This window comes from Trematomus bernacchii, unplaced genomic scaffold (assembly GCF_902827165.1).
Source record: "Trematomus bernacchii unplaced genomic scaffold, fTreBer1.1, whole genome shotgun sequence".
Taxonomy (NCBI): domain Eukaryota; kingdom Metazoa; phylum Chordata; class Actinopteri; order Perciformes; family Nototheniidae; genus Trematomus; species Trematomus bernacchii.
In genome coordinates, this window is record NW_022987477.1 from 3,728,731 (window position 1) to 3,756,230 (window position 27,500).

Sequence of the window (27,500 nt, forward strand, 5' to 3'; positions counted from 1 at the left end):
TGCCTTATTTTTCCAGTGCTCAGCATACCTTAACTCTTTCTGGCCCCGTAGACAGCAAAGGGCGGTGAGTACTTCATGAACTTTATATTGTTGTGGCGTGAACTATTTTTTAGAAATTGTTGTAAAGATGTGAATAAATGGCTGTCTGGAATGCAAGATAAACATCATTCATAAGATAAAGCCTGTATTTTAACCCGTGTGTGTGTGTGTGTGTGTGTGTGTGTGTGTGTGTGTGTGTGTGTGTGTGTGTGTGTGTGTGTGTGTGTGTGTGTGTGTGTGTGTGTGTGTGTGTGTGTGTGTGTGTGTGTGTGTGTGTGTGTGTGTGTGTGGTGTGTGTGTGTGTGTGTGTGTGTGGTGTGTGTGTGTGTGTGTGTGTGTGTGTGTGTGTGTGTGTGTGTGTGTGTGTGTGTGTGTGTGTGTGTGTGTGTGTGTGTGTGTGTGTGTGTGTGTGTGTGTGTGTGTGTGTGTGTGTGTGTAGGCCGGTGGAGGACAGCAGCCAGCCTCCGGGCCGAGGGGTCCTCTCCATGCAGGGTCTGACCTACGGGGTGGTGAGGGTGGACACAGAGGAGCGCCTCTCCGTGCTCACCGTGCAGGACGTGGGCACTGTCACACCAGGAGGTGCGTGTGTCTGTCTGTCTGTCTGTCTTAATCAGGCTTATGTGTTCTTTAAATCCATGCCCACTTGTTCCTTAAAGATTTAAACGGCCGGCCCTCAGTGTTGTCATTAAATCGTTAAATTAGTTTTAAGGGCGTGTAAATGTGCGGCCTCTCCTTTACATCAATGTCCAATTTTGTTCTGTCTCCGAACGGCTGAGCGAGTTAAGTGGGTTCAACTTTTTATTTTAACTTCAAACGCCTGAAAAAAGAAATCGGCAAAGACGGGAGAGAGTTTTCAATATGGCTGCAGTCCATTCTCATCAACTGAGTTTCCCTCCGGAGACAAAGTCACACGGATAGTTTAACAAGGTAACGCAGAACATAAAAAAGCTTTCAGGACATTATACATCATCCGCTCAGGCCGTTAGGAAGGATCCACAGACACCACTGACATTATTACTTGGCTGACCCAAATAAACCTGTTGCACATTTAATAAGGACCCCAACCAGAGATTGATTTCTTTATTGAAGTTCAGAGATTGTGTTTTTAATAACTTGCAAGGTCTTAAAAGTCATTTGAAATATATTTATTTTAGTGCTATAAAAGTCTATTTTTCTAAGGGATACAACGTTTGTATTTTGCAAGCTTGAACCAGTGTGTTTCCCAACATGTAGCTGACATATCATGAGCTTAAAGTTGTTAATAATAATACAAATACTGCTGGGGATTTTTAACTTTGGATATTTAGCGACAAACTGTTATCATAGCATTTAACACTTTCTTGCCAATGCTTATTTCACTACCTTAAACATAACATCAGTGATCTCTCCTCCACACTCACACCACCTAGTGTCTAACTGCAGCAACTACACCCACTGCAACACCACTTATAAATTAAAGGCAGGATTGAAAATCTCTAAAGTCTTTCAGACCCTCAGTAATAATCTTGTTTGGGAGGTTCTCTTCCATTCGCCTAAAAAAATTTATGTAAAATCGAGAGTTTTATTTTCAATATTGATCATAAACTTGTTAAACCCCAACAGATACAGTAAAGTTATAGCACTCTCATCATCAGAATAATACTACCTCTTCATATAATATATTATCTGAGTGTTAATACTATAAAATTACTATTAATGTTGTAGCCATACTTGATATGCTAATCCAATAAAAGTCAAATGTACAATATTTAACTCTGAATTGAAGTGTAGTAAACATATAAAGTGATTAAAGTGGAAAAATACTCAGATTTATTAGTACATTACTTGAGTAGATGTAGTTTGTTACTTTCCTCAACAAGGCCAGTCTGGCACCTTGATACCGTATTGTTAATATTCAACTGGCACCATCTCCTGTTTAGATATTCTCTACCTAACGCACTTCCTGCTGTAGTCTGGTTTTGGGTCGACGCAGACGTAAACTCAGCTATCAGACAATATTAACCATTTTTAGCTAAACGAAACACAAGGGTAATACCAAGCCTCTGAATTATCCCTGAGCGAAAAAATGCTAACACACTTAGCACAGAACTCACGGTAGAGATACCTTATTACTTATCGGATCTGCTGAGATTCCACAGATTCCAGAAATATAAGTATCATCACTGTGCGACCAAAACTCACGGTAGAGTAAGAAAGCCCAGACATTTCTGATCAAAAGTTGTGTTTAATGGCATTAAAACGATAAAAACACTGCTGAAGGTTAATCCAATGTGTCTGTGTCACTTTGAAATGATTACTGATAATCCATCATCATATTTATGTCAATAACAGAGTTTTCATATATAACCCTGTTATGAGAGCTACCAGAGTGTATGACAGCTTCCGGTTTTGGGCATTCTGGCTACGCATCAATCATCAAAATCGACTGAGGGGGGCCAGAGATATGGAAAATGCACCCAAATGACCCCAGAAGTGTTTTTTTTTCTTCTAAATCTCTCTAAAAAGGTCAAATGTCACTTGTTTTGCATCAATCTTGATACAGGGTACTTATTATATGTTATAGTTTGGTTTCCTAAAGCTTTTAGTCTACTATCCCATCATTCAAGGGTGGTTTTCACTATAAGTAATTGGTTTTCTTTGGACTTAACTTCAAAGTTGTTAACCCTGTGTCCCCCCCCAGGCCTGGTGTGTGTGGTGAAGCCAGAGGGCCTCCCCCAGCTGTGTCAGACGGACGAGATCGGGGAGTTCTGTGTCTGCTCCGTCGCCACCGGCACCTCCTACTACGGCCTCACCGGCATGACCAAGAACACCTTCGAGGTGTGTGTTGCGTGTGTGTTTAGTTTGTCATACATTTTCTACCATCAAACTGATCCAACAATGAACTGTTTAAATCAGGGGTGTCCAAACTTTTTTCACCGAGGGCCACATACAGAAAAATATACGAAGGGCTGGGCCACTCACTAGAGGTATATTGCCTCATCAGTTCAGTTATAAGTTAGCAAAATCAATCAAATGTAGGTACATGATGGTTGTGAGTGTTGGCAGCTCATCCCTTAAAACAGAAGCTTCAGATTGATTATAATAAGGAGAAATATGAAGGGTTTATTTCAAGCTTGTTACGTAAATAAGTCATTGGGCTTTTTTCTTATCAACTAAGATATGTTAGAACATGTTTCCAACTTTAATTGACTGAAGGTATTTGAAAAGTGGACTCATTAACACATGAATACTACTGTGTAATATATTTTTACATTTATATTTAAGAAGTACAATATAAGACAAGCACAAGTTTCATTTGTGGGCCATATTCCATTATACTTTTTGAATTTGAGGGCCGATTCAAAATGGTCCGCGGGCCGCATTTTACCCCCGGGCCGTAGTTTGGACACCCCTGGTTTATATGATCTGCCTCTTAGCTTGATTTGGCACTGATTCATTAAAAACTGTAAACACATTTATCAAGAGCGACAGCAGTGTGATCTGATCAATATAAAAGTCCCGAGTAAGAAATATCTATCCAATCTATTTCTGGCTTGTTGCCATGGTGACCCTGCAGCTGAACATGTGTGTGTGTGCAGGTGTACCCTGTGGGGCCCAGCGGGGGTCTGGTCAGCGACTACGCCTTCGTGCGGACCGGCCTGCTGGGCTTCATCGGGCCCGGCGGCCTCGTCTTCATCACGGGGAAGATGGACGGCCTCATCATGGTGAGCGGGCGGAGGCACAACGCCGACGACATCGTTGCCACGGCGCTGGCGGTCGAGCCGATGAAGTTCGTGTACAGGGGAAGGTGAGCAGAGGGGGCGGGGCTTAAAGTCAAACGAACAGTTAACGAAATCCAGCAGCCAGATGTCAACCGTGCTGCATTCACTGACAGCGAGATTAATGAGCCGTCTCCCCGCACATAATACAGCTGATGAAGTGGAGCAGCCGAATCCAGACACAGCCATAGAGTGGAGTTTAATTGTGAGAGGAGGAAATTCATCTTTCTCCTGACAGCTCTCATGACGTTTCCAGAGTTATTTAAGGTGCAAGCTTCTACAGAACCCAAGTCACAGAGGAAGGATCCCTTAACATATTGAAATGAAATTGAATAGTCTATTGATTTTGAATTTGAATATTTTAATTGCAAGATGTAAAAGAGACAGAGGAGAGTTATGGGTTAGAGTGTGTGCTGTCATCTCTGATTCTGTCTTTATGTCTTGATGTTTTATTACTGGAGTGCTGGCTGGAGCACTCTGATTGAATCAGCTGAGTGTGTGCATTGTTCACTGTGTAATACCATTTATTTGTATTGTCTGCACACGTTTTTTTACCTCGCTCCCTTTATATACTGCGTACTGCAACATCTGCTGAAGAAATACATTTAAAAAACAGTTTTTAAGATTCCTGTTGCTCTCCTCTGACACGTAATCATGTTTTGATTCAGATATTCAGCGCAGTGTGAGTCGTTTTCAAACTCGAATTGTCTGATTGATGGAAACATTTCTGACAGTATGCCAATGTGTCAGCCCAGTTCAGATACAGCTACACTGAAATAGAAACAGAGTTATTTTCTCCTCCGCCCTGCAGGATAGCGGTGTTCTCGGTGACGGTGTTGAGAGACGAGAGGATCGTGGTGGTGGCGGAGCAGCGGCCCGACTCCACGGAGGAAGACAGCTTCCAGTGGATGAGCCGCGTGCTGCAGGTGATCCTCACTGTTCCTGTTATTCTGTCCACCTGTGACACATTGCAGTTATTCTGCCACTGACTGCCTCTTTGTTCAGGATTTAAAACAAAGTGAGAAATAAACAAACTCTTAACTAAGGGTTTTATTTAACATTGTAAAGTAAATCATGTAATTTATCAAACACTAAAAATCTAATCATGAAGATAATTAAGAGACAATGTCAACACGTAAGACTGATTATTGATCCTAAACCCTCTAACCCCCATACTTTATTTATTTTAAATATATAAACACAACTAGATTTTCAACATCTTTAACCATGATTTCACAGTAATTCCTCCCCATCAGAAAATCTCACTCTGCTCTGCCCCCCCTCCTCTCTCTCAGGCCATCGACAGTATCCACGGGGTAGGGGTGTTCTGCCTGGCTCTGGTCCCGGCCAACACTCTGCCTAAAACCCCTCTGGGGGGCATCCACCTGTCAGAGATCAAGCAGCTGTACCTGGAGGGGGGGCTGCACCCCTGCAACGTCCTCATGTGCCCCCACACCTGCGTCACCAACCTGCCCAAACCCCGGCAGAAACAGCCAGGTGGGGATCAGCTAGACATCTTACAAGAGTGTGTTAGTCTGCGTCGGATGGTCTTTGTTAGAAGCTGAATATAATTGTTAATGTGTGTGTATGTGTGTGTGTGTTTCTGTGTGTGTGTGCTGCAGAGATCGGCCCTGCCTCTGTGATGGTGGGGACCCTGGTGTCAGGGAAGAGGATCGCTCAGGCCAGCGGCAGAGATTTAGGACAGACTGACGACAACGACCAGGTGAGACACACACCGTCTGCACAATCCACGGTAATATGTCCTGAGTCTCAGCTCTAAATGCATCCCTTTGTGTTTCAGTTCCTGTTCCTGTCCGAGGTCCTGCAGTGGAGAGCTCAGACCACACCCGACCACATCCTCTACACCCTGCTCAGCTCCCGGGTAACAACACACACCGCTGTCACTATTCATATCACAGGAGATTAGTCTCTTAACAGTCCCTCAGATCATTCCTACGTTTAAAAAATGCAGCATGCTGACAAAATATAAAACGAGAGATCTTAGCAAATTAGAAATATTTCCTATCAACAGACAAATTATTTGATTGTATTTTTACATGTAAGATACAGAAGCAACAAACCTCCTTTCAACAGAAGCAGAAAAATAATTAAACAACAAAAACAAATTAGGAAGGGACAGGTACAATAGACAAATAGTTAAAGAAACAACCTGCTCTCATGGATCCCTCTCCCCCCTCTCCCCTCCTCCAGGGGGCGGTCTCCAGCTCCCTCACCTGTCTGCAGCTCCATAAGAGGGCGGAGCGCGTGGCGGCGCTGCTGATGGAGCGAGCCGGTCTGCAGGAAGGAGACCACGTGGCTCTGGTCTACCCCCCAGGTCAGAGCACGCACACTTATTTTCTAACAATATATGTGCTTAGATTCAAAATGTCTGACCAATCTGAATCACGCCTGCAGGCATCGACCTGATTGCAGCCTTCTACGGCTGCCTGTACGCCGGCTGTGTTCCCATCACCGTGCGACCCCCCCACCCTCAGAACATCTCCACCACCCTGCCCACCGTCAAGATGATCGTGGAGGTAAGGGACTATTAAATACCATAAAATGCTATTTTTCTCTCACAGCGCTTTTCTACTTGGCTGAAGAAAGCACTACACACTTTATGTTTATGTACCTTGTATTTAGAGTTGAATTGCCTTTTTCATAGTCTCTATAAGAGATGCTCGCTCCAGCTGTGTAAGAGGAATAAGGAAATGAATTATTGAAATTAAAGGATCATACAGCAGTATCCTTAAGATTGCCCCCTCCCCCCCGCCCTGCAGGTCAGTCACTCGGCCTGTGTGATGACCACGGCGGTCATCTGTAAGCTGCTGCGCTCCAAGGAGGCCACAGCCACCGTGGACATCAGGAACTGGCCGCCCGTCCTCGACACCGGTACGGCTACAGTCTATTCTTTTTTCAAATTGTACATGTTTATTTAGGTCCCTATAATCATGACACTTGATTGGTGCCAATAGCATTAAGCATTCAGTCCAAATCTTAATCTTAAGGTCAGTGTTTCTGTAATGAATGTGAAAATTCTCTGTGTGTGTGTGTGTGTGTGTGTGTGTGTGTGTGTGTGTGTGTGTGTGTGTGTGTGTGTGTGTGTGTGTGTGTGTGTGTGTGTGTGTGTGTGTGTGTGTGGTGTGTGTGTGTGTGTGTGTGTGTGTGTGTGTGTGTGTGTGTGTGTGTGTGTGTGTGTGTGTGTGTGTGTGTGTGTGTGTGTGTGTGTGTGTGTGTGTGTGTGTGTGTGTGTGTGTGTGTGTGTGTGTGTGTGTGTGTGTGTGTGTGTGTGTGTGTGTGTGTGTGTGTGTTGCAGATGACCTTCCAAAGAAGAAGCCCCCCGCTCTCTATAAGCCCACCAACCCCGACGGTCTGGCCTATCTGGACTTCAGCGTGTCGACCACCGGCATGCTGGCTGGAGTTCAGGTCAGCTCACAGTTAACTCACACAAACAAAAAACTATTACAGACTCCCCTCTTTATTCTATTTTTAATATCTATTTATCAATATATGCAATGCACTTTCCTTAAATCCTCTCACAGTGTGTGTGCTTCCTTAAAAAACATAAAAAATATAGAACGATTCCTTTAGATTAACGCTCCATCTGTCTGCCCTTGTTCGTCTCCGTGTGTGTGATGGCGTGTCTCTCTCTCCTCCCTACCTCTCTCCAGATGTCCCATAATGCCGTTGGAGCCTTCTGCCGCTCGGTGAAGCTGCAGTGTGAGCTGTACCCATCCAGAGAAGTGGCCATCTGTCTGGATCCGTACTGCGGCCTGGGCTTCGTGCTGTGGTGTCTCTGCAGGTCCGTGCCCCCCCCCCCCCCCCCCCCACTCACACCATTTAAATGTACTTATCAATGTTCAATATCAGATGACAGTGTGAAAGATGTCGCTCATAGTGAACCTACGAAGTATTGTTAGCTGAATCTGCATCTTCTCTTTGGCTGTATCATTTACATTCTTAATAATCACTATCACTATATTTCACTGCAGTAGCTTTTTCATTATTATTATAGAAATGTTGGTTCATGTTATACTCAAATAACGATGAATTATAGAATGTTTTCCTCATGTAAAAAGACCAGACATTTTATCCATAACGTTTCAAACTCTGCTTCCAGATCTCAGGTCTGCTTAGTTTGAGATCCCCAGCTCATAAATCCTGAGCTTGGCGAGAGCAGATTCCTGCTGCTGAATGTCGTATAAATAAAGCACACTGCAAATCACTTTCGCTATGAGAAGTTTCTCGTCACCCTAAATGACTTTAAAGCAACAAAAACTCACATTTCACCCGATTGTTAAGATTAATGTCCGGGATTTTGGTTCTCTGGGAAATATATCTCGGTCTCTAAGAGATGAATGCTTATTTTATGTGTTTGTTTCCTGCAGTGTGTATTCAGGTCACCAGTCCATCCTGATCCCCCCCGTGGAGCTGGAGTCCAACCCGGCGCTGTGGCTGTTGGCCGTCAGCCAGCTGAAGGTGCGAGACACCTTCTGCTCCTACAGCGTCATGGAGCTCTGCACCAAAGGACTGGGCCTGCAGACCGAGGCGCTCAAGGTCAGAGACACAACTCCAGTCACAAAGATTCATTACATATTTAAACCCTTTTCAATCAACTGGACATTTACTAGAAACATTTGTCGGCCAGTTCGACCTCTCAGAGATTTGTCTCAGGGCTGGCGATCCCAGATTCTATCAGTGCTCTCTAACTCAGCCACACATGAAGCCTGAGCTGCTGTAGGACTGACTCACTGCGCAGACATGTGTCCCCCACAGTAATAAACTCAGAGCGTCTCCGTCTGCGCAGCCTGAGGACACGTCTGAAGTCACCGACGCCTCTGATTGGTTATTTGGAGTTAATTTGAGTGATTCTCTTTCTTTAAGTCTCCATGGAGACTGAAGGATGAACGCGGGAAGGAAAGTAGAAATGATCCGAACTTACTCATACCTCAGTATTTCTCTCCTTCTGAGCACTGACATAAAGCAATGAAGCATAAACCTGCTTCACTTATGATCCTGAAAAACGTGCAACACTTTGTTTATTTGATTGATTTTTGCTTAAAATGTTATTTCTACGGAATCAGATATGAATCACTGAAAAGCAGAATAACTTGTGACAGCAGGAGATTAGAGTTGTGTTAACTAATAAAATAACTAACTAATAAAATATATATATGGGATAATTAGTCAACTCTGTAAATATATATAAAACCCTGATAAATAATTCTCATGATAAACCCTCCCATGATGCAGAGGAAGTCCTCTATTAGCTAATGGAATGTGTTGTCTGTCTCCTCCCCAGGCTCGGGGTCTGGACCTGTCCCGGGTCAGGGCCTGCGTGGTGGTGGCGGAGGAGAGGCCCAGGATGTCGCTCTCACACTCCTTCTCTAAACTCTTCAAAGACCTCGGCCTCCACCCTCGATCTGTCAGCACCGCCTTCGGCTGCAGAGTCAACCTGGCCATCTGCCTGCAGGTAAACAGCTGCTGCTGCTGCACGCTGAACCACTCAGGAAACTACGGCAGCAAAACTGAGTCGGAAATTATGTTTACCAAAGAAACAGAATGCTATATAAACTACACTATTTTTTGTTTTCTCAAAACGGCAAAAAATACTGATACTGATACTGTTCTGCACGACAGTCCCTTTTTCTACTCCAAAAATGTCCAACTTTGAATTAGATTATGTCATTTTGGAGCAAAGATATAGTTCTAAGTTATTTGTAGACTATATTTTCTTCACACAAAATCCTTGTTTGCTTTTGGAAAAAACACCTCACAGTTCATATTGAGTGGTGCAGTGACGCGTCCTAAAACCCGGAAGTAAGTTAGCATTTTACCACTTCCGGTTCCTTCGACAAAAACCAATGCAATTTCTCCATAGGATTTTGGAAAAGAGCTGGAAATAAGGTCTGTGGTTGACACACATTGAAGAGACAGATCACGTTTTGTTCTACGACATTAAATACATCAGCAGTGACCCCACTGGTGACTTTTGAAGAGTTTCCGTGTCTGAAAATGATGGTTGTTAACAAGTGGCTGAATAGGACATTAGGACTACAGAAGTTGTCGAGGCCGTTGTACGTCATTACACCGAACACGTAAACACCCTAAAAAGATTGGGTAGTTGTTTTTCATTCAACGTGCTTTATATTGGAGGACAGATGAAATGTGTCTGATCACATGCTCACTGTGTTTGCGTTGTGATTGGCTGCAGGGCACGTCAGGACCGGACCCCACGACTGTGTATGTGGACATGAGAGCGCTGCGTCATGACAGGTACCCTCTTCTGGACTCCCAGACTTAGTTTCTTTTGAATCCTTCCCTTTAGGGTCCAACATTGTGACATTTGTGTTGTGTGTTTCAGGGTCCGCCTGGTGGAGAGAGGCTCTCCTCACAGTCTGCCGTTAATGGAGTCTGGCAAGGTGAGAGTCCTTTATATTCAGATTCATTTTGCACCGGGTCATGTTTGCAAGCTCTAGACTTCCTGCATTATTAATGTTGAGTGTTCGTCAAAAAGCGCTCTCCTGGGACATGTCTCCGTGCTTTAATGCTCAAAAAGCGCTCTCCTGGGACATGTCTCCGTGCTTTAATGTTCAAAAAGCGCTCTCCTGGGACATGTCTCCGTGCTTTAATGCTCAAAAAGCGCTCTCCTGGGACATGTCTCCGTGCTTTAATGCTCAAAAAGCTCTTTATTTTTCTCATACTGCCTGTGCTGCAGCACCTCTTTTCACCCTCTGTCTGAAACCAGAGCCCAGTCTGCTCTGATTGGTTAGCTGGCCGGCTCTGTTGTGATTGGTCAACAGCTTAGAGATGTCCCGCCCCTTAGCCTACAATCACGTACTAGGGCTGCACTATATATCGCGTCGTGACGATAATCGCGATATGCGCATGCGTGATATTCACATCGCAGGACGGCGCTGCTAACCGAGCTAGCTCAGCTTGTTGCTCTGATAACTTAAGATCCAGACGTCCGCGACTAAAATCCTTCATCCGGTTAAATATAGTTAGAAAAATACCAATTGTATAGCATTAAAGTTCAAGAAAGGATGGTTTGCAGACCAAAAACGGTCTTTTCTTCAATTCCTGTATTTTGTTCAAATCGCAATATATATCGCAGGGGGAGAAAAATATCGCAATATCATTTTTTTCCAATATCGCGCAGCCCTATCACGTACAATGTGTCGGAGCGCTAGCCAATAGAAGCTTCAGTGTTACATAGTGATGTCCTTTTGAGTTATTAAAAAGCAGTATATGTGGACCTGAAAACACCGACAGTAAGCTGTATCGTGTCTGGGGAAATTAAGTTGTTTTTTCTTTAGAAAGCTAAACGTCTTTTACTCAAGATAACTGCCGTGTTATACGGGAGAAACAATAACGTTCTGTTTTGTTTTTTCAAAGATACTGAACCGTTGATCTGTGGATGATTATTAATTATCACAAACACCCAGGAACCTGCAGAATATGAGTCACCCAGTTTATTTACAGAGGACATGTATAAACCACACATGTCAGCGCGTCCTGGTTATCACGGGATGTAACTCCCACTCAGGCTTGGTAGAATTATGTTTTTTCAACGTTTAACTTGGGATTTTGCCAAGATATTGAATTGAAATCTCTCCTAATGAAAACTAAAAGCTACTCGACAGCAATAACTATCTCATTTATTTTTTAAGATACCATATTTTCAGTGGAGGAGTCTTTAAAAGTCCTACGAGCGGCCCTCCTCTGAACACTGGTTCCTCCTGCAGCTCTTCACGTCTGCAGGACATAATGACAGTGTTCTCAAGTGACGGCTGAGCAGCACTTATTTCACTTTCATTACAGATCTCTTAGCAACTGACTGCAGAGCCCCTTCTGCGAGGTCAGCAGGAACATCTAAATATATCAATCAATCAACCTGAGATAAAGGAGAGGACTCATTTATTCCATAACTTTGAGAATAATACATTTTCTCAAATTAAACAGAAACTGAGTCTAAATGTATTTGTTGAGAAACTGCAATTTGACCAGGATTATTTTATTCTTTTTAGATTGACATGTACCAGGGTGTCCGCGGGGTCTTAAAAAGTATTAAAAGTTGATAAATCAATTTAGCGAAAATTAAGGCTATTAAAAAGTATTAAACGGCATTTTCCAAGGTATTACATTTTGTAGCTTGTTTTCAATAAGTATATAAATTGTCCAAAGAGGTTGTATTCTAAAGTCTGTAGTTTATTTATGGCATCCCGTTGGATTTGACGTCATCTGAACAGGACATCGCACGCTCACAGCTTGATAGCGCGCGAAGGCCCGTTTACGCCGGTTGTTAAGCAACATCGTTATGGGGAAATGCAATGCGTCCAAATGGTTGGAAGATAAGGAGGAAGGACAATCAATACTGTATATCACATGTGTCAAACTCAAGGCCCGGGGGCCAAATCAGGCCCGTGGTGGATTTAATTTCGGCCCGCAGGATAATTTCTAATTACTATTACAGTAGATCTGGCCCGCCGGTATATTGCACGCACACCTTCACTCAACCCTGAGGGTTTCCTCCGCTCAGAGCCTGACCCCAAACATTGATGAACTTGCACCCAAGATGAGATGCCAAGTATCTGAACTAGCATCACAGAGCAGCAACCTGAGTTTCAATGGATGTTTCCTTCTGCACTTTTTTTCTCATGACAACAGGGCATGTTGGTTTTTTCTTTGAGGGGAATTGTTTTGTTGAAGCTGTTGTTGGCCTGTGGGAAAATGTAATCATAAGAAATGACTCCGGAAAATCTCCAGATAGAGCCATAAGAAATTAATGCAACTGATTATTCAATGTTTAATGTTAGGCAATCATTTAAGCTTTGTTAGTTCCAGGTTTAATATGTGCAATAAGTTCATTTCAATAAGTTTTGCAATAAACATTGAACCAGTCCGGCCCTCGACTAGTACCCATTTTTTTATTTTGGCCCACTGTGTGTTTGAGTTTGACCCCCCTGCTCTATTTGATGCATTAAAAGCAGTGCTGATCTGAGAGGAAAGGCACTTTGTATCTACATGAGGAGACGTTGGTGTCTCTCTTCCTCCACACCGACACACAGAGACGTCATGTTTCAGGCCGGGCATCGATCTTTATTTTGACTCACTGTATGTGGGCGGAGGAACATTTGTTTACCAGTCAATACATCCTTCTATTTAAAGCTTCCTGAGTGATTCTCTGTGTCTCCATTTGTTGTGTTTGTTTGAAATTGAAATCAGACAAACTGTGGATGTGTTTCTGACATCCGTGTTATTTAGCGAGGAGGTTGTGAAGCGAGTGTGAAGTAAACAGCTGGCTCTATTTCGGGAGTCTTATTCATGCTGGAATCAAAGCTGTAACTACGGCAACTGATTTTTTATTTTATTTATCCTCAGATCCTACCCGGAGTTCGTATCATCATCGCCAACCCCGAGACCAAAGGGCCGCTGGGAGACTCCCACCTGGGAGAGGTCGGGAACAACTCATAGTTCTTCCTTTCATATCCTGTATCATCCTTCTCTCCTTCCCTTCTTCTGTGTCCTTCTCTCCTTCCCTTCTTCTGTGTCCTTCTCTCCTTCCCTTCTTCCAACTCATTTATTTCCTCTGTCTTTTGTTTACCTTTATTTCCTTTTTCTCTTGCACTTTACTCTGTTATCGTTTTATTTTCTCGTCTCAATTGACTTTGTTTTTTATTTCCCTTTCTTTATATTTATTTTCTTTGTCTGTCCTTCTGAATTTTCTCTTTGTATTTGTATATTTTCCCAATTTCCCAAATGATTGCCTCATTATTTATTTAGCTTTCTTCCCTCTTAAATATGTAGCTATTACCTGCCTTATTCAAAGTCAAGTCAAAGTCAACTTTATTGTCAATCTTCCAGTTTGTGTGTACAGACAGAGAGATCGAAATCCCGTTTCCCACAATCCCGAATATTGATCAAAGCTTACGTAGATTGAGTGTATAATATTGCAGTTAGAAAACGTACCTGTTCTCTCTGTCCCTGCAGATCTGGGTGCACAGCGCTCATAACGGCAGCGGTTACTACAGCGGTTACGGAGAGGAGGTCCTCCAATCGGATCACTTTAACTCCAGGCTGAGCTTCGGAGACACGCAGACGACGTGGGCCAGGACGGGGTACCTGGGCTTCCTGCGCCGCACCGAGCTCACCGACGCCAACGGGGGTTAGTCTCCTCTCCGCCTCCTACGTCTCCTCCACTCATTCTCTCTGCTGCCTCCGACACCAACATGTCTCCTTCTTTCTCCCAACAGAGAGGCACGACGCTCTGTTCGTGGTAGGCGCTCTGGAGGAGGCCATGGAGCTGCGGGGGATGAGGTACCATCCCATCGACATCGAGACCTCCGTCATCCGCGCACACAAGAGCATCATGGAGTGGTAGGTTTAACAGAGACAGAAAGAGACAGGAAGTGGAATATTAAGCATCCAGAAGGCCAGATATTTGAGTAAATAATATGTTATATTCATGATCAAATCAACGATGTTTCCTCAGCGCTGTGTTCCCCTGGACCAACCTGCTGGTGGTGGTGGTGGAGCTGGAGGGCTCGGAGCAGGAGGCACTGGACCTGGTTCCCATGGTGACCAAGGCGGTGCTGGAGGAGCACTACCTGATCGTGGGCGTTGTCGTGGTGACGGACATCGGCGTCATCCCCATCAACTCCCGGGGCGAGAAGCAGCGCATGCACCTCCGCGACGGCTTCCTACAAGACCAGCTGGACCCCATCTATGTGGCCTACAACATGTAGCCTGAGTGTGTGTGTGTGTGTGTGTGTGTGTGTGTGTGTGTGTTCAGGAGTGAGCGAGCATGCGTGTGTATGCCGTGCATATCGCCGTTGTTGTTCATTTATTTCCCAGAATCAAGATGTACTGTATTTTTGAACCTGCATATGGTGTGGTGTTACGTCGTCGTTTTTTCTTTGAAGTCGTGTTGTGCCAGTTGATTGGCTGATTGGCTGATTGCTTGAATGGTTGATTGATTGGTCATTTTTACACCCCGTTCAATCTCGTGACCGTTACCGGGAGCTCGTCACTGTAGAAAGCCTTAGGGGAACACTGTGTCGGTCCTCACACCGTTTTTAGGAGGTCTTAGGAGGTACAATAGAGAGATACAAATATAAAAGACTGTATCATGTTTGACTGATCGAATCGGGAAAAAAAAAATGTTTTCAATTAGAACAGGGGCAGCCAGATAATTGTAAAAATATAAATATTGTACATAGACATAATAATCTATATGGAGAGGTACCTAAAACAGAAAGAGGTATAGTAGCCCCTATATGCAGCTCTCTCCACCTGCACCCTGTGTGTGTGTGTGTGTGTGTGTGTGTGTGTGTGTGTGTGTGTGTGTGTGTGTGTGTGTGTGTGGTGTGTGTGTGTGTGTGTGTGTGTGTGTGTGTGTGTGTGTGTGTGTGTGTGTGTGTGTTGTGTGTGTGTGTGTGTGTGTGGTGTGTGTGTGTGTGTGTTGTGTGTGTGTGTGTGTGTGTGTGTGTGTGTGTGTGTGTGTGTGTGTGTGTGTGTGTGTGTGTGTGTGTGTGTGTGTGTGTGTGTTCATCATGTCAATGTGTGACAGGGACATTTTACATACTTTTAATGTGATTTACGCGACAGATTTTATCCTCAAATGAAGAAATAGGAAAAAGAAATTATGGAAATGAGAGACACAAACTGAAAACATCCAAAAAACGAATAACTATACGTTTTCTCAGATTGCAAAGTCTCACAATAAATGCATTGATTCAAGCTCGATAGACATGAACAGCTTTTGTCTCGTGAAATGTTTTGACCATGCAGAAAAACAATATACGTGCAATGTGTATCAATAGAAAGATGATTTAAAGCGTTGTGACCTGCAAACATATGCACAATAATCTACGTTTTTCATCATATTGCTCGCAGTAAACCTGAGAAATGTAGTCCAACGTTTCTTGTCAAGCGAAATGCACTGTGTGAATACTAAAGAGGGAATATTGTAGTTATTTAAAGGGACTTATGGGAAGAGTTTATCCGCACGAGGTGTAGTAATCCACGCCTTATGGGAACTGTCAGTGACGCTGTGGGTTTTATAGAGAAATGTATTGAGAAATAATTCATAAACATTTGTTTACTTCTCTGTGGATACACACATCGCCTCATCGGTCATGTTTTTTGTCTTTTTATCAGAAGAAAGGAGAAACTTTATGCATATCAGGAGTTGCTTAGCGCTTGTTTGGCTAACAGAGCAGTTTGGGTTTGTTGGTAGCAGCGTAGCGGTCATGTTTCAGTCCCTGTGTGTGTGAATGTGTGTGTGTGTGGTGGAGGATGTCAGACAAGAAGGAAAATCCCATCAGAAACCTGAAGGACTTGATGGGAGAGAGACTGCATGGTGTGTGTGTTCAGTGTGTATGTATATTGTATGTAAATAGTGTTGATTTTGTACGGTACAAGTGTGTGTGACTTGTTTTGTACACATGATAAAAAGATTAAATGACACTTTTATAAGAGCCTGCTATTGGCTCACAGTCACACTATACAGTGCAATAAAGTGCTTTGATTGGCTAAAACTCAGACTGGTTTTTATTATTATTTTATTTTACTTTATTATGATGTGCCTGGTTTTTATTAATGCTTCAGACTTATGCCTACAATTGTTTTTTATTTAATTGGCACTTTAAAAAAAATGTTTTGCGAGTATTGGGGAAATGAAGGTCAAAATCACTTTAAAAAAATGCAAAATGAATGTAAAACATTTCATTGTTTAATGTAGGATTTACAGTATTTACATTAGGCCAGCCTCTCTCATGTTTCTCTCAGTTCTCCCAGAGTCCATCTGGTTTTATTGGCTGCATCTCCAGCGCTCTCACTCTCACTACTTTTAATATCTGTAAACAAAAACGTTTACACATGCAAACAATATTTACAGAAATGCAGGGACGGCTCATAAAAGAGCAACAAATGGATAAACAGACAGAAACGAGCACAGTAAAACATTCAAACACTGCATGATTAACGGTTCGGTGTAAATACAAACCAGCTTTCCCTTTTCTCCTTTATTTGGTTTTTCTGCTTCTAATTTTCAGACTGTATCTCGGTAAAAGCATTCCTGACTGATTTATGTTGCGTTTACGGTCATAAAAAACTGAATGATCTGTGGGGTCAGACGCTGGGTTCAGTTTGTATCCTCCGTCCTTTCATCTGCCGCTAATAAAGTTAGAGCTGTTTACCTCACAACTTATTTTACATGTACTGCAATACTAATGGAATCTGGACAAAGTCTTGTTCTTATATACAAACAAATTATAATTAATACAATATGTATCCATTTAAAATAATGATAAATCCCAAAAAAAAGGGCTGATGTGGCTTTAATATTTATGATCTAAAGTGTATTTAAGGAAGTTTTAATGAGGATTTTATTTTTGATTCATAGACTTCTTGAAAGCATCAGGTTTGTTCGTTATTTTAGGACCTCTTGGGCCTATCTACGACCCTATGAGGGACTTGTACCAGAGTTTGGAAACTACTCTTAAAACACTGTAACCTCATATAGTGTTTTACCCGGTACAGCCACACGGTGTCGCTGTTGCTATTCAATATTAACAAACACACTAATTCAGGAAGCCTAGCCGGAGCGCGCATCAGTCCGGGGTGTCCTCCTCAGAGACAGCGTGTGGCGGGGACGCCCACTACTTGTTTGTAAGTGGAGTGAGCCGGACCACCGCCTCAGTGTCACTCCGCACTCCGGAGAACAGGGAAACACTTGAGTTTGTAGTATTTCAGGTGGAAATTCAGGTGTTGGGGGATGTTTGTTCGAGGAGGTCTCATTCGCTGACAGACCAACGTGCCCAAAAACTGATTGGTCGGCGACTTTTACTACCAAACTTCCTCCCAGGTATCGCTCAGTGTGGTGGCATTTTCCCGGCAGTGCACGTGCTTCCTGCTCAGGATGTCCTCAGGTGAGCCGGAGGAGAGGTGACCATGGAGGCAAATCTGAGCTATACTCTGGCTCTGCTGCTGCTGGGCTGCTCCTTCATCCACACGGTCAGTCCTCTATAATACTGTTATAATAACTTCCTGGCTAGATATTAAAATGCTATTAAAACTGACGTAATATTTCAAATGATGGTGTCATACGTGTCTAGAAACACTAAAATGGTTTATATTGGTGAACTGATGTCTTTTCAAATTAGGTTTGAAACATTTCTGAGCATTTAATTGACTTAATATCACTTAATTATACCATATTATTCCTAAAATAATCTTATATAGTCCCATATTTTCAGTAAATGAGTTTAAACAGCAGCCTGCAAACTCTCATGTTCAAACACCAATAATTACACTGAACTGAACTCACTGTTCAATATTCTTTAACTGTGAACACATTAGTTATAGATTCACCTTCTGGCTACTTCTATTAAAACTGCCGTAATATTTTTTTAAATATGGTGTCATACGTGTCTAGAAACACTAAAATGGGTTATATTGGTGAACTCATGTCTTTTCAAATTAGTTGTGTGACATTTCTGAGCATTGTAATCTGCTGTGGGGAAAAAAGTGGTTTTAATTGACTTAATATAGCTTCATTATGCAATATTATTCCTAAAATAATCCTATATAGTCCCATATTTTCAGTTTTTCAGTAAATCAGATCTCTCTCATGTTGAAACACCATTACTATATTTGCAGTCTGCAGCTCACTGTTCTCTGTTCTTTAACTGTGAACACATTAATTATAGATTCACCTTCTGCTGCTGCTGCTCAATTTTTAATATCAGGTCTGATTCATATGGTGGGCTCTATATTAAGACTCTGCAGCTTCCTGGGACCTTCAGTTATTTTTTAATATAAGTTATCTGCTTTTAGAGAACTGTTCGTGTTGGTTTGGATGCAACAGCAGACATCTCAAGTGGAGGATTAACTCTAATGTGATTTCTCGAGATGACGCCACCGTCTGAAAACCCACTTGAAGAAGAGACAAGTGACTCATTTTAGACTTTACACAGCTGTTTATAAGAAATAAAACATTAACAATTACAAAGCAAAAATGTTCTGAGTCCTTGGACCTCGATTCTTCATTTATATCCGCAAAAACACCATTCTTTTGATTTCTACATTTTGATGTAACTGGCCTTTTTAAAAGCACCAAAAAGCATTCAAATTTTATCAGATGGACCATTTTGCTTTCATTTTAGCGTGCTGTTAATTGTTGTTTCCTTGTAAGTAGCTTTAGAAATAGTATCTTACTTACTAAAATGTAGATCCCTGTTAGAAATGCAATTAAAGTTTCTAAATCTGAAAAAAGTTGTCTGCACATCAGGGTTTTAATGTTGCATTCAGGGAACACTTTACAGCAGAACAGTTGTAATTGAGGCTGATTCAGTGTTGCTGTTTTGCACAAGTGTCGTGAGTTAACCTCTGTTTGGTCTGAATCATTTAAAAAACGTATTAATCTTTATACAAAATCAAATTTAAACGCGAATACCATTACTGTACTTGCTTCAGCTGGACAAGAGATTTCACAATGCCAAATGTGTGCAATAACCAAAGAAGTATATCAGCAGTGTGTGTGTGTGTTACAGTAGATATGTACTTCTGTTACAGTAGATATGTACTTCTGATACAGTAGATATGTACTTCTGTTACAGTAGATATGTACTTCTGATACAGTAGATATGTACTTCTGATATAGTAGATATGTACTTCTGATACAGTAGATATGTACTTCTGATACAGTAGATATGTACTTCTGTTACAGTAGATATGTACTTCTGATACAGTAGATATGTACTTCTGTTACAGTAGATATGTACTTCTGATACAGTAGATATGTACTTCTGATATAGTAGATATGTACTTCTGATACAGTAGATATGTACTTCTGATACAGTAGATATGTACTTCTGTTACAGTAGATATGTACTTCTAATACAGTAGATATGTTCTTCTGATATAGTAGATATGTACTTCTGATACAGTAGATATGTACTTCTGATATAGTAGATATGTACTTCTGATACAGTAGATATGTACTTCTGATACAGTAGATATGTACTTCTGTTACAGTAGATATGTACTTCTGTTACAGTAGATATGTACTTCTGATACAGTAGATATGTACTTCTGATATAGTAGATATGTACTTCTGATACAGTAGATATGTACTTCTGATACAGTAGATATGTACTTCTGATACAGTAGATATGTACTTCTGATACAGTAGATATGTACTTCTGATACAGTAGATATGTACTTCTGTTACAGTAGATATGTACTTCTGATACAGTAGATATGTACTTCTGATACAGTAGATATGTACTTCTGTTACAGTAGATATGTACTTCTGATACAGTAGATATGTACTTCTGTTACAGTAGATATGTACTTCTGATACAGTAGATATGTTCTTCTGATACAGTAGATATGTACTTCTGATACAGTAGATATGTACTTCTGATATAGTAGATATGTACTTCTGATACAGTAGATATGTACTTCTGATACAGTAGATATGTACTTCTGTTACAGTAGATATGTACTTCTGATATAGTAGATATGTACTTCTGATACAGTAGATATGTACTTCTGATACAGTAGATATGTACGTATGATACAGTAGATATGTACTTCTGATACAGTAGATATGTACGTATGATACAGTAGATATGTACGTATGATAAAGGTTTATGACTTTGCTTCCTATTCTAACCTAGAGCAGAGTCCTGCTGCTCTGTGAGGATGCATGACCACAGGAAACAAAATATAAATAGTTTGTTCTTATTAAAATTCTCAGCAGTTTTCATATACTAACACGTAAAAAAGTGATTAAGTTAAACATACTAACAAAACGTAATACATCTCTACTGTTATTCACTGATTTAAGCCTTGTGTATCTATACTTTTTTAAATGTTAAGCTGCAGACTGTTGTGTTCAGTATGATTTTCCTGCAGAGTGACGTCAGTGAACGCCTCACGTTGAGCAACTTGACTTGTTTGTTTGAGTTAAAGAGGAGAGGAGTGAGGAAAACCTGATGTTAGACAGTCACTCAGCGCGGTTAGCATTTAGTTAAAGGTCACATATTGTAAAAAAATCCACTTTTTCATGTCTACATAAACATGTGTCCCCTCTGTGTTGAGAGGTTCTGAAAGTTTCAGGGAAAAAGATAAAAAGATAAAAACCTGTCTGAAAATGAGCTGATCAGATTTTGGCCACGTTGTGATGTCACAATATTTTTATGGCTTGTGTAACCATTAGCCAATCACCAACCAAGGTAACCCCTCCCACCTTATCACCTGAATCTCCTCCTAGAGCACCATTGTGTTCTTTGTAACCAAATATATCTCAGAGGGGCGTGGGGAGTGGCTCCTTATTTTCATCTAAAGTAACAGACAGAGAATCAGCACTTTTGAAACGGGGCTGAAACTGAATTTAAAAAAACGAATTTTCAGCCATGATGTAACAACATCCATAATTAAGTAAAGATAACACCCTTTAACGGATATAAGAAGCTGTTTCTACAATAATGTGGAGGGAGAGTTCTGTCCTGTCAGACTGAGAGTCTGAGTGAGGTAAAGGACTCTGAGGGTTTAGATAGTTCACTGTTGTCTAAGTTATCTCAGTGGGTCTCAAACGGTTTGATCACAATTTATGTAAACAAATATTTCCAAGGCACACCTTTATAATTATTAGGATAAATAACAACAGGTTTGAAATCATTCCACTGTATACTATAGGACAGTAAACCAAAAATATTGTTTAAAACTGGAGAGATTTAAAAATATGCATAAATAAATAAATGTTAACTAGGTAAAATAAGATATAAATGAACCACAAAAATAAAATAAGTTAGCCTACATTCATTTGTTATGGGCTATGGTAGGTTATTGGAAATGTTCACATACTTATTTGATTAATAAAATGCAAACCGATCTTTTTCAAATGGGTGTTTAGAGTTGTACCCCCTAGATCAGGTCTCTAGTAATTGGGCGCTCAAAGTGCACCAGATTGAAGCATTTTACTTTAAAATGTTTTTAAAAAATCTTCCACCCCCCAATTAAAACATGTTCATACAATACTAAATACATTTGAAGCCTTTTCATATAAGCTGTCCACCATGTCAATACGTTTCTCTTTTTGTAGTGTATTGGTCTTTTGTAGAGGTTTTTCATTGCCAGCTAAAATCTTGCCTAGGACAGCACATTGGTCATCCCCACAGCACCCCCCATTTGAAACATGTTCCCACGGCTATGGATGCTGCAATGATCTGTTTGATGTTTCAGCCAAACTCTTTAGAGACATGTTTGTATATATCTGAGAAAAAGAGTATAATAGGGGACCTTTAAAGCTTTAGTTCATTCCCAGCTAGCGGGGAACGTTCTCACCACTTTGGCTAAAGGCCCTGACACACCAAGCAGTCACCAGAGAACTCGCCGACGCCGAAGCCGACTGTTGCGTCGCCGTGTTCTCCTGCATCTTGGCCATGTGTCGCACTGGAACACACCGCAAAGACTTCAGCCGAGCACGTACGAACTGCGCATGCGTGAGTGGCAATAACTCTCCTTACCAGCAGGCGGCGGTAGTGTGTATTCGTCATTCAAAATAGGCAACAACCGGAAGACAGAGAAGAAGAACAGACTGCGTGATCTAAACAAACAACAAATAGCGTGTGGGTTCCATTTTCACTCTCGTCCATCGAAAACATGTTTTGTGCGGTACTGGAGCTATCAGCCATTGGAGTGTTGCTTGTGGAAGACATTCTCAAGCAACCGTTTCGCTTCTCATGCACTGATTCGCTAGCTGAACAGCCAATCAGAGTGATTTCTTTGTCCGACTGCCTGTGGCCGACGCACGGCCGATTCAACATGTTGAATCGGCCGTGCGTCGGCCATGAAAGGCCAAATAAGGCGTGTCACGGCCGACGGTGCGGGACACACCAAATTGAGTTTGGGCGACAGGGCACGCTTCGCCGATTTCGGCCTGGTGTGTCAGGGCCTTAACATTACCTACAGGTTCTAATAATGTTTTAAAGAAACGTTTTAATCTGATGTTCAAAGAACCTTTTTAGGATGTTTATTATTTAACTAAGACATAACGTTTTAACTGCACATTAAGAGGATGTTTTGAGGATGTTATTAAGGCCTGAGATGACAGAACGTTTTTTTATAAAACGTTCCTTTAATGTGATGTGCTTACAAAGGTGGAACGTTTTGCCTGCAACATTCTAAGGATGTGTTTTGGACGTTGTTTGGACACATTAAAGATGTTCTTTTATAAAACATTCCTTCAATGTTACATGATAACAAAAGAAGAACATTTTCAAAACAACATTCGGATAATGTTTTCAGGAGGTTATTCTTTTTTTATAAAATGTTCCTGTGATGGCAAATATTAACACGGTCATGGTCAACGTCAGATTTATTTCTAGAGCGCTTTAAAGAACAAACTTGTTGCATTTGTTTGAAAAGGATGTTTTAAAAGTCACCATATTTTCCTTTTGAAAAAAACAAACAAGCACGTAATTCATGAGCTGATATTGCATGTTTGCGGTGGCATGTGTGAGTTCCCAGCTAGAAATGTTTGTTACCATTCATTGTTCTAGGAATGTTTTCAGCGGGACGTTTTATTTTGGTTCCCAGAATGTTCTTCTGAAAGGTAGGATAACGTTCTTAAAAAACATTCTTGAAATGTTTGGTGATAACCTTCTTAAAATGTTTTTGATAACCTTCTTAAGATGTTTTTGATAACATTGTTAGAACATTATGCCCTACTGTTCTTAAAACGTTTTCAGCGGGACGTTTTATTTTGGTTCCCAGAATGTTCTTCTGAAAGGTAGGATAACGTTCTCTAAAAACATTCTTAACATTTTTGATGATAACTTTCTGAAGATGTATGAGCGCATTGAGACAATGAATAGGACGTATAAAAACGAATGTGCATGCCAATATTCACTCACATGCTCTTATAATCACACTAAGGTATGTAGGCCCACAGTATTCATGATATCATATGTGTAAAATATCAGAAAATAATCACACTTTTTTCTGACTATATAGGTTGTGTCTCGTCTGTAGGTTCTAACTGTTAGCTTTTGCCTCACACTCATTTGTATGTCTCTCCCAGGAGGAATCCAAGGCCTTCCACACTCCCAAGACCAGCCAGGCCTCTCTACCCACCCTGGAACAACTGTTTCCCACTGCCGCCATAACCAACCTCCACTCCCAGCTCCCCTTTTCTAATAAACAAATGTTACTTTCACCAACTGATTCCGAGTCTGATTCTGGGTCCCCTCCAGTACATGTGACACCGACAGTGACTCGTACTAGCTGCTGGTCGCATTTTTAAAAAAAAAGAAAAAAAAAAGACTTCTGATAAATCGGAACGATAAAGCACGTTATCCTACTCTAAAATAATAACATTCTGGCAACATAAAAAAATCTAACTTGCAGCTGAAAACGTTATAAGAATAGCAGGGCATAATGTTCGAACAATGTTATCAAAAACATTTGAAGAAGGTCATCACAAAATATTTTAAGAATGTTTTTAGAGAACGTTATCCTACCTTTCAGAAGAACATTCTGGGAACCAAAAGAAAACTTCCCGATGAAAACATTCCTAGAACAGTGAATGGTAACCTTCTCAGAATGTTTTTAGAACCAAACATTTCTAGCTGGGGAGGAGTGAGGAAAACCTGATGTTAGAAAGTCACTCAGCGTGGTTAGCATTTAGTTAAAGGTCACCTATTGTAAAAATTCCTTTCCTTTTTAATGTCTACATAAATACGTGTCCCCTCTGTGTTGAGAGGTTCCGAAATTTTCAGGGAAAAAGATTCTCTCACTTTTTGTCCTGATCCATTTATATAAAAACTAGGGCTGTCAGTCGATTAAAATATTTAATCGCGATTAATCGCATGATTGTCCATAGTTAATCGCGATTAATCGCAAATTAATCGCACATTTTGTATCTGTTCTAAATGTACCTTAGAGGGATATTTTTCAAGTTTTTAATACTCTTATCAACATATGAGTGGACAAATATGCTTTATATGTTTGTTTGTTTATTATCATTTGAAAAATGACAAATATTCTCATGAATATTAAACACAACAACCTCTGAACATTACAAATATTCGCCTCAATTCAACCTGGAACCTCTCATACAATAATACAATACAAAGTGTGTGTGTGTGTGTGTGTGTGTGTGTGTGTGTGTGTGTGTGTGTGTGTGTGTGTGTGTGTGTGTGTGTGTGTGTGTGTGTGTGTGTGTGTGTGTGTGTGTGTGTGTGTGTGTGTGGAGAGACACTGTGATGGATCGTTGGAGCTACAGTATGTGCAGCTCAAGGCATATATGCTCGAACGGGAGCTGCAATCATGTTGCGCGTACTATCCGTGCTGAGTGTGCTGACTTTTCGTACAATGTCCCACTGTCTGGCTACCTGCATAAAGTCAAGTGCTCGGCGCAGTTGTTGGCGAAATGTCATTGAAACAGCTCCTTATATCCGTTAGCGCAGCTAGCTAGCACCAGATGCTAACAACAACAACACGTAAGGTGTGCCTCGCTCGCGCGAGTCGCCCCACACATACACACACCCTCCCGGTCCTCCCGATGGCCAGTCCGGGCCTGCCGGTGAGCGTGGAAGTGTGGTCTGCCACAAGCGGGTGCAGGAGCGGGGCTGTCAGAATCAGCTTGTAGATGGTATTTTAAACTCGATGCGCTCTGAAACTACGGGGCGGCCGAGGACAAAAAATACACATGCGTTAATCGCGTTAAAATAATTAGTGGCGTTAATTTTTTTTTGCGTTAACGCGTTATTAACGCGTTAACTTGACAGCCCTAATAAAAACCTGTCTGAAAATGAGCTGATCAGATTTTGGCCACGTTGTGATGTCACAATGTTTTTTTGGGTTGTGTAACCATTAGCCAATCACCAACCAAGGTAACCCCCTCCCACCTTATCACCTAAATCTCCTCCTAGAGCACCATTGTGTTCTTTTTAAACCAATCACTTCTCAGAGGGGCGTGGCCAGCAGCAGCTCATTAGCATTTAAAGCTACAGACACAGAATCAGCACTTTTGAAACAGGGCTGAAACAGAGGGGATTATGGGATGCTGCAATGATCTGTTTGGTGTTTCAGCCAAACTCTTTAGAGACATGTTTTGTATATATCTGAGACCTATTGATGAACAAGAGTATAATAGGGGACCTTTAAAGCTTTAGTTCATTACTCTCTGTGTGTGCTCATTGGATTTTCTTAACGTTTCTTCATACTGTGTCTCAGTTACACCTCTTGAGTGCAGCTGATGAGATGTTCTGGATTCTTTACGGACCATTAAATGTCCTGTTCATGTTCCATTGAGCATCATATCATATGTGGATGAAAACATGTCTAGGAGAGTGTGCTATATTTCGGTCAGCAATGAAACCTTTGTAAAGATGTTTTGATAACACGATATAGTCGTAGTTCCTGAGAGAGTTAGAATTCTTACTTTTAAAACCACGTTTAGCCCAGTTTCACTCAGATGTTCTTTATAAATCCAAATACTTCTCAAAACTCTGACATTACAGACATCTATCTATATTTATGTTCTTACACGTCCAGAGGTTGTCCTTCACAATAAACCTCTATAAATCAGCTTTGAAATGTATAGGATTTGCCTGAGAATGATCAGATTAAGTTTAATTCAATATCAAAGTAATCCAGTTAGTGTTGTCTTAGAAACAGGGCTTGTTAATGACCTTTCAGCATACAGTACCTGACATGGTTAACCGTTTGTAAAATGTAAATTATGCACAACTAACTCACTGTCTCCATTACAACATTATAACTCCACCAAAGCACTATGAGAGCAGCCAGTGTGTCATTAGACTATTCATCCAGCCAAAAATATTACATTATACTTTTTTTATTTTTGAGACTTTTTGAACAAATCATATCTAATCTGTGCTTTTTTGGATGGAGTCGAGGTCAAATAAGATTCAGGATTGCAAACAAAAAAGCGTTCTTCTGTTTAGTTTAATCCAGAACATTAAATCTGTAATGGATCTGTGTGTCTCGGTTTGTTTGGTGGATTAAAGAAGTCAAATGGTTTACTCCCTTCCATTAGCCACTTTTAGTTTATAGTACAGAGAAGATGTGAATCAAAATAAAGAAATTGTGAGTGAGTTTTAAAACCAGTGGAGATTACATTAGTACTCTCATGTGTTTGTTGTTTGTAGTCAGTTTGATTTTGTATGTGTGCTGCTGTTTTAAAATGGAAGTGAAAGCCCTGGATATCAGTTCATACCACTGGTACCTTAAGTACATTACCACAATTTTTTTTTTTTTTTAACAGGCTAAGAGATGATATCCACATGGAGGAAGTCAGAATTACTGATGGACACTTTGTTGATTTGCTAATTCATCTCTTTTTGATAAAGTATGTTCACCTTTTTGCTAATTTACCGAAGTTTTTGTGTTCAAATTGGACTGTTTTAAATAACTAGTGTAATCAAAAAGTGGTTGTAAATGCAACTCTGACATTTTGACGTGATGTTTGAGTGATTTTTACGCAAGGATTATAACATACAGAAACAAAACTCCCAAAGCACGACATGTTACATTGAAAACATGAATTATCAGCATGCTTTTGAAGTCGAGAGAGATTTGATCGGCTGCAAACTCGCAGGAAATAACGAAATCTTGAAGTGTGTGTGATATACAGTAAACACACCGACGGGTCTGAAATACTGC

The 27,500-nt window shown here is 41.1% G+C and overlaps 2 protein-coding genes across 2 annotated transcripts in view; both read left to right on the top strand.

The window, feature by feature from the left end:
* Window positions 1–15,148, top strand: part of LOC117494656 (disco-interacting protein 2 homolog C-like) — a 43,417-nt gene extending 28,269 nt beyond the window's left edge. Inside the window, exons 19-39 of the mRNA XM_034145593.1 lie at window positions 17–64; window positions 479–618; window positions 2,720–2,856; window positions 3,618–3,826; window positions 4,609–4,723; window positions 5,093–5,294; window positions 5,420–5,520; window positions 5,599–5,679; window positions 6,009–6,132; window positions 6,213–6,334; window positions 6,578–6,689; window positions 7,114–7,223; window positions 7,469–7,599; window positions 8,186–8,354; window positions 9,100–9,270; window positions 10,012–10,073; window positions 10,162–10,219; window positions 13,182–13,256; window positions 13,791–13,965; window positions 14,054–14,177; window positions 14,293–15,148. Coding sequence (XP_034001484.1) covers window positions 17–64; window positions 479–618; window positions 2,720–2,856; window positions 3,618–3,826; window positions 4,609–4,723; window positions 5,093–5,294; window positions 5,420–5,520; window positions 5,599–5,679; window positions 6,009–6,132; window positions 6,213–6,334; window positions 6,578–6,689; window positions 7,114–7,223; window positions 7,469–7,599; window positions 8,186–8,354; window positions 9,100–9,270; window positions 10,012–10,073; window positions 10,162–10,219; window positions 13,182–13,256; window positions 13,791–13,965; window positions 14,054–14,177; window positions 14,293–14,545 — 2,719 coding nt within the window. The 3' untranslated portion in view covers window positions 14,546–15,148. The remainder of the gene's footprint in view (window positions 1–16; window positions 65–478; window positions 619–2,719; window positions 2,857–3,617; window positions 3,827–4,608; window positions 4,724–5,092; window positions 5,295–5,419; window positions 5,521–5,598; window positions 5,680–6,008; window positions 6,133–6,212; window positions 6,335–6,577; window positions 6,690–7,113; window positions 7,224–7,468; window positions 7,600–8,185; window positions 8,355–9,099; window positions 9,271–10,011; window positions 10,074–10,161; window positions 10,220–13,181; window positions 13,257–13,790; window positions 13,966–14,053; window positions 14,178–14,292) is intronic.
* Window positions 15,149–17,437: 2,289 nt separating this feature from the next.
* The window catches only part of LOC117498541 (vasoactive intestinal polypeptide receptor 2-like), a 24,461-nt gene continuing 14,398 nt past the window's right edge, over window positions 17,438–27,500 (top strand). Inside the window, exon 1 of the mRNA XM_034150704.1 lies at window positions 17,438–17,816. Coding sequence (XP_034006595.1) covers window positions 17,754–17,816 — 63 coding nt within the window. The 5' untranslated portion in view covers window positions 17,438–17,753. The remainder of the gene's footprint in view (window positions 17,817–27,500) is intronic.